Here is a 15799-nt window from a genome sequence, read left to right as displayed (position 1 = left end):
AAAGGCGATAATGACGAAGTGACATTTGCTTTGAAATATCTGTTCAAAAATAAAAGTGATATAGTGAAAATTTTTTTTTCTGTTTATCTCCGGAAGTACTTGGGATTTTTCCGGGCGCGAAGCGACGTTTTTACGGGCGCTAAATTGTGCAACTTGCCCCTCGTCGAAGCGAGCTGGAATCGGTCACGGTTTCCCAATGATGCGGACCGCCCTTCGCGTGAAAGGGCTTGCGTTAAAAGGTTAAGCACGGTGCGACTTTTTTAACGATACGTTAACCCTTAACGATACGCCGTCTACGGACGGCGCTGCGCGTACGAACGCGCTCAGCTTCTCAGCCGTTCGTTAGGCGATTCTGGTGCGTTCTTTAACGTGACGAAACTGAAAAACCGCAAAAGAATTCGAAATGTAAACTGGTAACAAAAAAATCGAAAGCACTGTCCAGGGTAAGAATGTCTGGGTCTCGGCTCTGCTTTTTGATCGAATAAACCAGAATTCTTTGTTAAAAAAGTAGTGGTGATTGGTTGTCTACGCAATTTTCGCCTCGAATAACAACCAATTTCGCAAGACCATTAAAAATACCAGTCGATTTTATTAACCAGTGTATTAAAATAAAGTACTAAAAATCTGACTTAAGCACCATTCAAACTGGCATCATTAAAGGAGTTTACGTTATTTATGCGATGTAGAGTATCCGGAGCATTTTAAATGTCAATTAACAAATTAAAAATGGGTTTAAAACGCCATACAACTCATATTTCTGCCTTGTTTTAAATTACTGCGGGGTGGTGGTTAAGGTTGCGCATCGGTTCTCATCAAGGAAACGTGGGAATGGTTGATCTGAAGTGGTTCTTTGTTTGCCCACCGCGTATTACCGCGATTATACCAAGTGACAGATCAAGTACAAATTTCTTTCCTCGTATAACATTGAACTCCGTGTGGTTTAGGTCGGGTCCATGAACCAACGAAAAAACGGGCATAAAGTGCCTTTGTCCTCTAAAGGATTTATCGACGAAATGAAAAAAAGTTGACATATTGTGGGTGGACGTGCAATGGTACATGATATTTCTCATTGTGTGCTGGCAATGCAAGGCGCGTAAATTCTCTCTCGACAAACACAAAAATGTGGTGATATATGGGCACGACTTCGCTATACGTTTGCATTTTCAAGGATCGTTTTACATAGAGACGCTTTGCGTAATGGCCTGAATACACTAAAAGTAAAACTAATTAAAGATGCTTGCTAAGTGCTACTCACAACTCGGCATTGTTCAGGCAGCGGGCTCATCCAGGAGGATCAGTTGCTCAAGCGCTCGTTGAGCAGCGAGTTTGAGAACGTCCGTCATTTTTCAAATTGTTCTCGATTTGCTCTAGTTAAAAAGGTTCAGAGATGCCCGTCAGGCCGCTATCACGAGGCGAATTAAATTAGAGCAAAGCCCGGCTGTAACGAACCTCCGAGGGACCTGGCCTGTCGCTCGTTATACGCGGAGGCTATAGGCGATCTAGGAAAAAAAGCTTGTTGATTCGATGCTTTCTAAGCAAACTCCAAATCATACAATTTTTTATTGTAGTAAATGCTACACATTAAATTAGAAAAAAACAACAAAAATTCGCAAAAAAACAAAAAAAATTCGTAAAAAAACAACAAACAAACATTCGTAAAAAAACAACAAACATTCGTAAAAAAAAACAACAAAAATTCATTTAAAAAAAACAACAAAAATTCATAAAAAACAACAAAAATTCATTTAAAAAAACCACAAAAATTCGTAAAAAAACAACAAAAATTCATAAAAAAACAACAAAAATTTTAAATGAAGTCAAAGTTTAGGTGGAAGGGAAGTCCGTAATTTGACTCTGCACCGTGCGGTTCTCCCATATCTCTTCAGTTATTTTGTTTTGCCCATGGTCCGTCGCATTTAAAAAGTTTTCACTGTCTGGATAAATCATCTGTACGCAGCACGTTCAAACCAGAAAGGGCCCCTTGAGCCGTGAGGATTAACAGTCCATCATTCCTGTCGACTTCCTCCCCATCACTCTAGCCGTTTTCATGTTGATCGTTGGCAGTTATTTGAACAATGTCAATATCATTAGGATATTCATCAACTTCCACGTGTTCATCAATCATGTCATATCCATTTAAGTTAATTTCCTCAAAGTCAGAAATGTGTTCGTTTTTGGCTGATTCGCTTAAATCTCCAGCAGTTCGCTCACAGCAGCATCTCCCAGCGGTTCGTTATAACTATGTATTTGTTATAACCGAGTAAGAATGTACATTATAGGAACTCGGAACTTGGACGGGACTTTCTTGTACGTTCGTTACAGTCGAGTTCTCGATTTTTCACAACGATTTTTTTAAACTATTTTACTTCACAGAAAAAAACGAATATACAGGGTGTTTCTGAAATGATTGTACGACGTCTGACCCAAAATTCCTCAATCAAAAATAAGGCGTTCTAGGCAACTTTAGCTACGTCCAATGTAGCTTCATTTTGCCCTTATAGCACGCCAAAGTTCTCAAAAAAAAAAAAAAAAAAAAAAAAAAAAAAAAAAAAAAAAAAATGTTTTTTCGAAATAATAACGCTTTGTAGATTTTTTATAGTTTTGAATCTAACACTTCTTCCGTAAATCGGCGTGTTTTGATGTGACCAGGATACCTTTTCAATGCGTGGAAATATTACAAATAGAACGTGGTTCGTAAATAAAATTTTGTTCTTTGGTGCCCCTCGTAAGGATTATTTTCATTTTTTGACTTCCACTTTCAAACTTTTTTTCCTCTATAAAATTATCACCAAATGTACAATTTCCCTACAAAAAAAAATAAATTTCCTCTAATTTCGTTGCAATTTTCGGAGGTCGTTCAGAAATCTTCAGCTTTGAAGTATGTTTTTCTATTTATAGCTCTTTTTCTCAGAAACCAATCGATCGGTTCCAAATCGCATTGCACCATTAAATGTAGCAGCGAAATACCTTTGAATCGAAATCCCACTGGATCCAGGTTTCAATTTAAAGAAATCGGCCATTTTGTCCTACCAATGCTGGGAGCGACATTTGGATAAAAGGAACAAACGTCGAAAGACAATATTTTTCGTCCTATTTTTCGAATTTTTTGCAAGTAGTAATTTGATAAAAATTTAACAGGGGGGGTACAGTTCAGAGTCGCACGGTACGTATCTGAGGCATGCGCATTTTGATGTCTGCCTTCGGGCTTTAAAATGCACTCTGGACGTCAACGCGGCGTCTCCCGGTAGTGTGATGCGACGACACCGCTTTGACAACGGATGCGTTTCTGAAACATGCAAATACCGACTTTTCGCACGCACATACGTGCGCAAAGCACACTTTTCGCACAGGGATCATAAATGGGTGTGATTCGAGTTTTGTTGGAACTGTAGAAATTTTACCAGCTCACCGCTCCAGCCATCGATCTTCCAGTTTAAATATTAAGGATCTCGTGGAGAAAGCAAATGAGCGAATAAAAATCGATTTGGAGTCATAAATCAGTTCTTGATTTACGTCCGACTTGGACGCGAAACAAAAACTTCAGGCGTTTTCGGAGATCGCTTTCGGCCAAATTCCCGTACACCTGTTGGCCACATTTAAACACGTCTAAATCTTTGTTTATAACATATGGATAAGCCGATGTATAGATAATAAACTTGTTTTTGCCTTATATTGCGAGCGCGTGGGCTCATATTTGACCAGTTCACACAGAGTCATAGAAATTCGTTTAGAGCGTGTACCAAAGACAACAGCCATTAGGCGCAATGTTGAGCAAACGGCCACTGTGGGCAACATACGGAAGTTCTGAAGAGTGTGTTTATTAAAGAGGTTCATCTGATTCGGTGCTAGCGGTAACCGGAGACTGCCCGGTCATAAGTATAATAAACTCGTAAATTTATTTGGTCCACTGTATAAGTTTTAAATAAACCCTACCAGGATAATGTGATTCCCATGATCTCGATATTTTTTCATTCCAAAGATAATCGTGATCGGAGAAGTATAGTGACTTTTTCTCGTGTATCTTGTCAGGGAGATAAGTTTGAACTTTTCTCGTGGTGTAGAGTCGATCGTATCGTCACGTGTGATTAGTGATTGTGTGACAATAGTGGTGATATAATCTGGTTAGCGTTTCACGAGAGCGTCCCAGTGTAATTGTACAATGGACGTTTAGGTTTGTGGGAGCCGAAGTAATATTGCGTAAGATTTTTATTCGATTTTTTTTTTTTTTTTATCAAAAGGTGATTTAATAGATTTCGAGTTAATTCGGTTGTAATCGTAATGGGCTCGTGGCCAATGGCAGAAAATCACCCACCAATTTGCGAGGTGCCGGGCTTAATAACCTCCCAATTTGAGAAGGTGTTGCGCAAATTTCCTCAACAATAAACTTTAATCGGTTTGCGAGATTCTTTCGCAGCAAGTTTCGTTTAACTGGCGGGTCGAATGACATTTCCATGAAGCATTTTCCCAATTTTCCTTCATTTTAATTGTTTATCTTCATTACCAGACGCTCTAACTGAATCACTCAGTGCGGCAGAAACGCTCTAAGTCACAGAGAACAAGTTTCGAAATAATAACAAGAAACTAATTTATTGTTCTGGACTCTCACCAACTCCCTAACTGAATATCAAATACAAAGGGGATTCCTTTATTGTAAAAAAATCGAACTTCATTCAATCAACATACTGTTCTTCCACGTGATCTTCCACCCTGGAACTACATTTCTCCCATCGGATTGGGGCCCTTTTACGTTTAGATTATCTTGGAAATTCTTTGCACGTTCTTGTAGCCATCGGAGCGTGAACGCTTCCGCCGCGTCGTTGTCATCGAAATGTCGGCCTCCAAGCGCTCCTTTGATAGGCCCGAAAAGATGGAACTCGCAACGGTACTAATCAGGACTCCACGGTGGACTTTCCAGTGTTCACCGCCCTAGTGCATCCAATTTTCTTCATTGTCCGCATGAGGCCTGACGGAGGACGAGCACATCTTTGCCTTAACCACTTTTTCTCCACTCCGCGATCGCATGGTTCGACTCGGACGTGTAACGAAGGACCCAAGTTTCGTTACAGGTAATGGTGCGATTCAAGAAGGCTTGACCCTCCTGGTGGAATCGATTTGGGTGTCGCTAAGACGTCTCCAATCGATGTTGCTTGTGATCCTCCGATAACAGACGGGGACCCTATCTAGCGGACGCTGTGCGTTTTCCAGTGGTCTGTCACGATTTGCTGGACACTTCCATGACGATGTCTGGTTCATCGACGACTTCCCAGAGCGTTATGCGCTGATCTCTTTCCATGAGATTCCTGGACCTCCGCATTGTCGGCTTTGGACATAGTCGTCCTTGGGTGACGCTCGCGGCTCTCGTTCTTGGCCTTTTCACGCCCTCCCGCAAAATTACTTGTGCCATGCGAACAGGGTTTTTTTTTAAGGGGGTGTAGTCCCCACACCATGCCCGCAATCGCGGCGACATTTCGGTGGGATTCCCCTCTTCGTACGGACAAAAACTCGATTATAATTCGTTGCCCCACGAAGAACCGCACTTCTGCCCTGCTCATTGTTTCTTTTCGTAGTAAAGGGGAACCGAGCGACTTTCCGTCGGTTGGCCCCTCTCTCATACAGTACAAGTCATCTGCGCATCAACACCCTCATGGTCATGGTCCGTAATTAAAAAAACATCAGCACCGTTCAAATTTGATACTCCCTCGTAGGTTGCAAAGTATAATAGAATAGATGAAGGTCAGTCATGTTGAAAAATGCCAGAAGGTCAAATTTCGCATGAACTTGGGGTGTTTCTGCACGAACCGTCGAGCAACTCCGCTGTGTCTTTGATGAATTTATGACAAAAAGAAAAATCACGAAGAGAAACTACAGCAAAATATTGACAATAAGAAAGAGCAGACTCGAATATTATTATAAATAAATTATCTAATATCTTTTCGTTGCTTCTCGCCCTTTGCATCGGTGGGCCGGTTTAAAACACCATTCCAGGAGTTTTGGGCTTGGTCTGCAAATTTATGATTCTTTTTGAGGTGGCCATTTTCTCTTTGCAAAAGTTGGCACTTCTCTGTTGGGTATAGCAAAATTGTGACCTCTGCTTAGGGCGAAACGACCCGAGTCGCAGACTAAGGGCGTTTCCCCACTCAGCCCGCAACGTCAAACCAAATCAAACGTCCGTGTCTGCCCTCCTACGATTCGTGCGATCGGTATTAAACATGAGCAGCAGCTCTCGAGATATTTTTTTACGTATTCCGACATCTTCGAAAGTCTCCTGAGAGGACAAGTTTGGTCGACGAAGGTGGCTGTAAATCACTTATGTAACTTAATGTGTCCGCCACTGAACTGCTAAAGACGGCCTATGGCTAAATGTCAGTTATTACGCGCAAATGCCGTATAAGGAATTGTCACACTGTTACGTAATACTGTTACGCACGGTCGACTTGCGCTGACGTCTCATCATCTCCACATGCGTTCCTTCGGGACTTTGGAACACGAATAAACGCGTTTCCTGGAAATTCGTAGAATTGAAGTTCCATCGATTTATGATGCAACAGCAGCAAGCCACAGAAAAAGCATCGGACGCAACTTGAAAGTACGGCGTGCCATTTCGTTCTCCGAAACCACTGACCTTGCGCAAGCTTTCGTCTCGTCCGCAATGTGCCTCTTACTATTCGCGTAATGTAATGTACGGTTGCTGTTGCATTCAGAGCTTTTGGAGCGGTTTTTAGGGCTGCCTGGGTGGTTTGTTTTCATTTACGGGCACGTTTGTAGTTCAAATATTGTTACCGCAGTTAATTTAGATATTTTAACTTGCTGCCCAGATGTTGTGGTGTCAATAAGGCTATGTTTACTTAATTTTTGAATATCGAACACTGTCCGAAGAGCGCGCACATTTGGTGTAAAAAAACCATGGCCGAGTTCCAAATTTGAAAGGAGATGAGTCGAACAATGACGCCGCACAATAGCAGTTCCAAGATAAAAAATTGTTGAATAAATTTTATTTAAAAAATTAGCATATAAATTGCTTTCTGATGTAAGTCCGAATAGCGATTCTTCAAACGTCTTCAGGTCGCACAACGGACGTCGGTCAGGCAAAAAATTGAATACTTGGGTAACATAGTTTTGGAAACAATTCATCAGTCAGGGATTGACAAAGTGGGCGGTAGACATCAAACATCTTTCGACTTTTAAATGAAACTGAGCACATTCCGAGACGTGATGGTATTTTATGAGCAGGCCAATTTGAATTGGGCAGTCAAAGCTCCAATACCGAACAGTTTGTAAATGTTACGACCAATGACTGTTCAGTGGACTGTACAAGGTGCTGGTTGAGCCCGTCGGTGGTGGACCTGCATAAATCAATGATATGGTTAATTATCATCAAATCCATCCGCCGAGCATTGCATCATCAAAGGAAACAAAGAACACATAAATAAACAACTAGAATCTGCCTCTTCGAGGACATAATATTCTTCGCTTGTTAACTACAGAGAAGAGGGTCTCTTTTCTGTCTGTTCTTCGTTTGCTGACTTAACAAGCCCCGGTTAACGCCTTGTGGATTTTGCAGTTCAAATAATATTACACTGAAATGTGTCATCCCATTTCATGTTTTCGCTCGTTAAGTTGACATACAACCTGTTTGATAAACGAGTGTTGTACATGTTGCGGAAACGTTAGGTCACAATAAATTAGCGATCGTAAAAGTTTAGAACGTGTAAAGTATTCATCAAATTTATTACGTGTTTATTGTTGAAAAGATGACGAAAATATCCATGATTCTAAAGTAGAACAACGGAGAAGAGTGCAGAAAGATTCAAAGTGCCTGTAGGGTGAGGGGACAGCACTACGCGCCGTAGTTCTACTGCACGTGTCCGTAATTTACGTTCCACATGCCCCCACTCGTCCTGCTGCGGGCCCGTAATTATTGCTTCGCGTAGGGGAGAGTGGGGTTAAGATAGTAACTCAACCTGGCAGCTAAACGGCTAGACGGAAGATGGCGCCACTGCCGCTGTAGTTCCCTTTATTGTCGACAATGATAGATACATTTTAAATTTCTGTGTCTTCATTCGTAAAAGTTACGACCAACTTATGTTAATTACATTGCGCTTATAAGACTTTGATAGTACTGATCGTTGTGTTTCGTGCACGATTCGTGTTAAAAAATTTGATATGGTACGTTAATTGAAAGGTAAAACGAAGTGCTGAACACAGCTATGACACTTGTTTTCCATTAAAACACCTGTTTATTAATCAACATCATTGAGAATTAGTAAGATATCATTGTGGGGCAAAAATGGCAATTCGCTTTTTTTATGTTTACGCACCATGGTACGTCCCGGTAGATATAAGTATATATGTCCAGAAAAAAACAATAAAACTGCTGGTCGTGATCGTCCAAGAAAAATTATTGAGAGTTAGGAAAACCGAGAACATGAGCAAGTAGGAATGGAAACAGATTCTGATTAAACCTTCATTCTCAAGAAAAACTTTAAATAAATATGCTTCAATGATCAAAAATCAGTAAAACCGTGTTTTTCGTTCATTTACAGCGTTCTAAAATATTTGCTATCGCTACCCCACTAGTGGGGGTAAAGGTAACAAGTTTTTTACTTTTCCGGGCACACGTCAGCAGCATTGCGAGCTCCCACAAAATGGTCTATGGGCAAATTCTAGCTAAATGATTAAGCTATCCAACAGTTATTTTCGTTTTTTCGATAATAATTCAAATTTGCTCACTGGAATCGAAAATATCTTACCATCAAAAAATTATTGTCGAAAATATCTTAGCCTCATTCACTCCTATCCGTAATTTGCTTTCCATTTGCCCCTAATTTTCCCCCTATTTTCTGCTTTACGTGCCCGTAGTTTATATTCAACGAGTTCGTATTTGTTCCCCCCTATGCTCATAGTTCACCCGTGAGGTGTTGCGATATTGGTTTCGCCGGTTCTGGCCAGTGCACGCATCACTCCTACTGACGCCCCAAGTTCCTTTCCCTTTCGAAGACGCATAAGAACGAATATGTTTCTTATTTATTTATTTTTGGCAGCTGCTCCCCAAATTCTCCATCTTTTTTTTAATTTGGAAGTCAACATGTTTCTCTCTCTTTCAGACTGATCTCAATAATTCATAAGAACACCGAGACGTGAAGACCACTCACATTCCGACTTGCGCACTGCGCAGCGACGTAAACTATAGAATTTCGTGGCAAATGGAAGTAGTAGCAGCACCACCACCCTCTACAGGGGGTTCGCCGTTTCGGGATCATGACGTGCGCGAATGGTCCAGAATCGACACGCTTACGGGTGCCCTGGAGCGAGCCAGACTGGAAACGGACAGCTGGTCGGCCAACACTCGCGATGCATCGCATCGATATGGAAAGGTAAGAAATGAATGGTCCAGTTCATGTAGTGCGGTCGATAACCGTAAGGTTATGCACAGGGTGGTCGAAATTCGAAGGTCACTGTGGAATCTCGGTTGGCATAACAGATAAATTGAGACAGACGAAATCTTACGTTGTTCAATTATGAAGTCTTAGATCTGTATAGCACAATGGATCTCGAAGTTGAGAAAAATATTGTGCGATGAAAGTCGAAAAATGTGTGCTGTGTAGCCATATGACTAATAATCCAAATAGCAAATTTACAAAAAACTTTAATTTAAATTACCATGCTTTCTCGCATAAAATAAAAAATTTCGTTTCACTAGTGGCTTAATGAGTTTGCGGATTAAATGATAAATAAATCATTGTATTCACGGTCTAAGGTAATGTTTTTGTTGATTTTGTCTTTAGTTGGGTATTTTTTAATTGGATATGTTTCGTAAAGATTCACTTGCCCTACTTTCCTTGTTGGAAGAGATAGAATTTTAATAGCAAGCACAGCAATAACACGACCGAACACTACTTTGGCCATAAATTAACGAATACGTACTTCTATCGGAAAATAACATCACGAAGAAGTACGTCCATTACCACTATCGACTGCAGCAGTATGAATGTAATTTTCCGCTATTAACTATCTTCAAAAGCTCCACCACCGCCCCGCCCCTCCGAGTGGCGTCACTCGGATGCTCGTTTTAGAAATTTTGTCGTGCAATTTGGTCGCGTCACAGTGCGTTTTCGTGCGGAAGAGAATCACGGCACCACGAAACGTTGATGCACAACGAAAACTGGAAGTGAATCGTCCGGAAGATACTTAAACTGCGAACTTTTCTCGCACACAGTGTTATTCAGACCGGCTATTCGCCGTTGATATCTCGAAAACCATAAGAGATACAAATTCGGTTAGGTCGACATTTGTAAACTTCCCACTGGATCCCGAAATGTTCGAGAAAAACCAATGCGTGCTCGAATCATTTTCATTCTGTTCAAGTTGACGGGATCGAAGGGAGTAGCCGTCCCGTCTTCATTGGTACTTTCTGTACTTCGCCAGAGAGTACCATCGAACTTTTAAAACTGCACGTAGGACTCTAGGCGCCGTCGTCGGATTTACTTTTTTAAGCGGACAGATGATTTTTCCTGTATTTTCTGATGGTCGTTGGACGTCCGGCAAGGCGTCTGGCAGAAGGGCGGGTCCCGGCCGCAGGTACCGGTCTTGAGAAATGACTAAAAAAATGGCGGGTGCGTTCAATTCGACCCGGAGATCATCAGTCGCGTTTCCTCACTGTTTCCCAGTAACATTAGGAAAGGCATTCAAATCTTCTTCCTCTAATGCTGATTTAAATGCCTAGTCATGACCCCGTCTCAAACAAAGACGGTCTAAAAGTGAATAGCAAAAAGATGAAAACGACCAACAAATTTGCCCGGTCGAGGGAACATTTTCAACGCCCACGGTCGAACGAATATACCATAAATTAGTATAAATATAGTTTTTTGCTGGCAGAGCATTATTAAATTTCCAAAACAATATGCCTTTCATGTAATTTCACCCATGTAGTTTTGATCCTCTTTATTATCCAATGAAATTATGGCAAATAAGAGTAATCGGTTAAGTATACTGAATTTTGCCTCCTTACGAGACTCCACATTAACGTTACGAGGATAGTTCCAGAAGTAGTCGACCTAACACTTAAATAAAAAAAAAATGGAAAATGTCACATCGTTTCCTAACAGTCCTCTTTGAGGCTGACGCACTTCTCCTGGCGATGTTCCACACCTTCAGCACCTGGTTCGTAGTGAGTTTTGACTTTCGAAATAGGCATCAACCTCGGACTGCACCTCTTCATTATTGGCAAATGTCTTTCCACCGAGTCCCTTCTCCAAGTCCGGAAATAGGAAATAGTCGGAGAGGGTTGAATTTGGCGAATAAAGTGGATAAAGTGCGGAACCGAGTTAGGTGATTTTGGCCATCGCAACGACGGGACTGCGGACCAGTGCGCCGTCTTGGCGGGACAAAACTTTTCTTTCCGCCGAGTGCAGCCGCTCTTTTCTGATTCCTTTGCTCAAGCCGGCGCTGCAATAAATTCCTATAATGTTGCCCGTTTATCGTTTGTCCTTTAGGTAGATAGTCAATAAAAATTATCCCACGTAGATCCCAAAAATCTGACGTCATCGGCTCATTGGCTACTGAGTGCATCTTGGCAGCTAGGACGATCGCGTTTACACCACCAAAATTTCACAATTGCTAACGATGGACCGGATCCCGCCAGAGCGGAGTTTAACTCCGCCTTAATGTTGGACAAACCAAGACCTTTCCAGTGAAAGTATTGAATTGCGCACCCATTTTTTACCAAGTCTCTAACAGCGTTCACTAACTCCAAAACGAGCACAACTCGGCGGAGCTTAACTTTGGCCCTAAGCTTTTTAAGGTTAGGTCTTTGTGATATCCGAAAAAAGGCGCCATCTGCAGGTCAGGCCGGGAACTTCCGGGACTACCTTCTCAACGGTAGAGAGATGGTGGATGTGAAACTTTCGCGGTTTCCGCGATGGATGACGTGTATCGCAGATGACTACTTGTAAACGTGTTGCTAAAGCTCTGCCGCTTGAAGCTTGGAAATTCGAAAGTCGCCTGCATTGAAGATCCGAAAAGAGTGCGATTTTGCTATTGGCAATTCTAATCCACTCGCAATCACGTTGAAAATTACTTAAGCGTACATAATTACTCAATCGCTCGCATTAGAGATGCAAAGTGATTAAAAACCAGCATAAAAAAGGTAATGCGGTGCATTTGTTACCTATGGAGATGCCCAAAGAAAGGAAGAAACGCCATAAAACAACTCTTACTTTGCCTTAATTAATCAACCAGGCCGACTACTAATAAACAAATCCGGTCAATTAATAATAACTTCGTGACCAGCTGTTCCCGAGTCGTGAATACCAGATCCCGTCGTGACATTGACTTTGCTTTTCTCCCAAGAACATTGCCCATCGTACTACTGCCACCGAACGAGATGGGCTTTTTAAGGTGTTTTTGTCGGGGAGTACCTAAATACCCCCCCGGATGAGACTGGGGACTTTCGCGACGCGAAGGGGCCCTGAAATCGTGCTCCAAACAGAAAAATCTGCAAGAGCTGGAAGCAAGAAGGCGATATACGATATGCTCTTTGCGAAGACGCTAATTTTACCTTCCAATATAAATTTATACAGCTTTTCAAATCGTAAAATAGCGACAAAATATTTCCTCCCGGGACCGCATAAAACTGAATTTATCGCAATATTAGTCATCCCGTAATGATATCAACTATAAATAAAATCATATTAGTTTTACAACCGCGACAAAATTTTATATCTAAAACGCGTTTTACACAAAGCCATAAAGCCGCTTCGGCGCAATGTATTGCACTAAAAGGAAGTAAATTATCTCCCTCATTCGTAGGTCAAAAGATTCAGGCACTTCTGAGAGTCGAATGAATGTAGGAGGGAAATCACTGCTTAAATCCGGCAATAAATTCGCAGGATTTTAGTGGCTTTGCGATTATGCATAGAGCTTTTATTTAATGCAAAATGGGTGGAAATTATTATGATTGTGCAAAGGGGATAATTCAAAATGCATCGTAAAGCAAAGAAGCGTTGACCGTCTGATGCGTCCCACGCTCGGAGCACACGGTCTTTTATTTATTTTTAAACTGAGGAAAAGTTATAGGCACGCAACAATAGTCCCAAATCTATTGAATAACGAGTATGGAAATGAACAAGGCCGTTTACGGATCTAATTGGGAAAAGCTGAAAGCCCGCAAAGGCGACGCATCGACGTTCGAGAGATGTGAATTAGCAGTTAGAACAGTTCCTCGTATAATGTTTCGTCTTGACCTGCAGGCATATAGACGCGTGGGCGAGTTTTGTTTGCAATCATACAAAATCTAGGAAAAAACAAAATCATAAATAAAACGTGTTTCAATTATAGCCGACAATATCGGCAAAAGGGGCCCCGCTAACGACCTCAATTGGCCAGGCGACATGGTCGCCGTGAGGACGGGGCGACTGTCACGCCTCAGCGACGGGCACCGTTGAGGATTCGTCGCGCAACAATTAGCGGGAGTCGCGGGAGTCGCGGGGAGAATGAAATCACCCAGAGTTAGTTGGAAACTGAAAAGCACGCGGACCGACGACAAAGCTACTGGAATTGCTGAAGTGCTTCAAACCGTTGCAAGTACAACCTGTGGAAGTGCCTCGCCTCACTAGGAAGGAGGTGAGGGCGAACGCAAAAGACCCGAAAAGTGCCACCAACAAAACAACCTCATAACATTCTACGCGTGAAATTCCGTATCGCAATTACTTCCTAAAATAACAGCAGATTTTAAACAACCACAGAGTCAACATAGTGACAGGTGACAAAGCGAACGGAACGCACGACACCTGCCTGGCGAATCATTTTTCTTAGCTACTGTGAACAAAGGACCCAGGAAAGTAGTACCTAATGTGAAAGCAAACGTCACCGCACAAAACCAAATTGATACGTATGATGAGAGTCCACATCTCGACAGAGGATGGATGGCAGATGACATGCGTAAAATGATGCGTGACAGATGACAAGTGAAAGATGACGTGTGACGCGTTGAATCGAAACATCTCACCGAGTAATTTCGAAGAGATGAGAACCGAAAGTTATTGACCGTTGTGCGTCGCACTGCCATTTATGCCGTTCGTCTACTTAATTTTGCAGAACGATAAATTTAAATGTAACAATTTTGAATGCTTAAGGGAAACTAGAGTAATGTTTGTGAATGCTTGAACACGACTTAACCGACCAAGCTTTTAATCCCAGTAAGTGGGCGGGTTTTGTGTCTGTGCATAAACAAACTAAGACACAATCCTGAGTGAAAGTTAAAGAATGCAGAGCGTTGGATGACATACAATACATACACGTATATTATAGATTGCCCCACGTGATTTGAATCTTATAATAGCGTTGTTACTTAATTTTTGACACACTTTTTTCCCTAAAAGACTTTCTGGAACCTACTTACAGAGTTTCATGCAATAATTGCTCCTGATTATAAGGTATGTACATCCACGCCGAAGAGCTGAAAACTCATATATAAATTTTCTCCTTAATCGGCGTATCTTGATAATAAATCAAGTCTCACATTTGTCTTTCGGAGAAAAATTGCAATTTATGTGCTAATTAAAAAGCCGATTATTTATAGCGAGCCCGGGGATTTTAAAATGTAATTTAGATATTATCGGGCGACGAAAGGCCGCCTCGGACGAGATTAAATGATTGTTTTGAGAATTGTTCTTAATTAGGGAGGTTGTTGAGGCAGCAAACTTGAAGCTACATAGAAACATAAAATTCAACAGATATTTTAATAGCAGTAAACGCATTCGCGTACCTACGCGCAGGGTTGGTCCGCACGTTTAGACGGCACCTACTGCTTTTGTTATAAAAAAATGAAAAACAAAAATGAAAAAAAAATGATTTTTTTTTATGAAAAAAAAATGAAAAAAATATGAATTTTTTTTTAATAATTTTTTTTTTTTTTATTAATTTTTTTTTTTAATTATGCTAACGATGCGAGGTTCGTCCTGAATCGCCAAAAAAATGTTACGAATACGGCAGATGGATGTCGCAAAGTTTAAAAAGACTACAAAGCCGGAGAATTTATACTGGAACACCCTGTATATTTTAGAAAAATTTAACACGCCTTTTTTCTGATTTCAAACACATATAACTTTACTTCTCGTTTAGCAATTTTCGCGGTATTTGCATTTAAAAATCGGGATTACACTACTTTTAGAAATCGCACTTTCCATGAATGAATAAATGCACCAGACGTCGTTAGTAATCGTTATTTATTAATTTATTACTTTCATCTTGGACGTAATGACGTTCGGCGCACTTGCCTATTCAAAGCAATTGCGATTTCTAATAATCGCATAATTTCGATTTTTAAATAGAAATACCGCCAAAATGGTGAAACCAAGTGTAAAACATTTTATATATTTTTGGAATCAAAACACAACGGATTATCCCATTGCCCAATCCGCTCTGTGCTCTTTTGCAATGTAAATTGTATTATGTAACATTTTCTGGCGACTTCGGATGAACTTTATAATTTTGCTGTGTAAAGTTTCTGTTTTTTCATATATGATAAAGGCAGTCGCCTCTGTCTAAACAGACGGACCGACCCTGTATATACGTCCGAATTAATAGAGGAAGACCCTAGCCCAGACGTTCTAAATACACTCCCGAGCATAAAATTAAGGTCACCCAGCAGTTTGCATCAGATTCAGCAGTTTATACGAATTTTTTTCACCTGTAACACAATTCACGAACTTTATGCGTTGGTTGCTCGAATGAGAAAGAATTTTTATTGCGACGTCCATGCGTCCCGAACGGAAAGTGTTTGCGGACTTCAATGGCGGGC

At 41.1% G+C, this 15799-nt stretch overlaps 1 protein-coding gene across 6 annotated transcripts in view; it reads left to right on the top strand.

The window, feature by feature from the left end:
- LOC136348657 (serine-rich adhesin for platelets) overlaps positions 1–15799 on the top strand; it is a 100677-nt gene that overhangs the window by 51500 nt on the left and 33378 nt on the right. For all 6 annotated transcript variants that reach the window (XM_066299653.1, XM_066299658.1, XM_066299652.1 and 3 more), the window contains one exon: positions 9105–9374. In XM_066299653.1, coding sequence (XP_066155750.1) covers positions 9204–9374 — 171 coding nt within the window. In that variant the 5' untranslated portion in view covers positions 9105–9203. The remainder of the gene's footprint in view (positions 1–9104; positions 9375–15799) is intronic.

This window comes from Euwallacea fornicatus, chromosome 34, assembly GCF_040115645.1.
Source record: "Euwallacea fornicatus isolate EFF26 chromosome 34, ASM4011564v1, whole genome shotgun sequence".
Lineage (NCBI taxonomy): Eukaryota > Metazoa > Arthropoda > Insecta > Coleoptera > Curculionidae > Euwallacea > Euwallacea fornicatus.
Note: the sequence above shows the minus strand (reverse complement) of the source record. Positions and strands in the feature narration are given on the sequence as shown.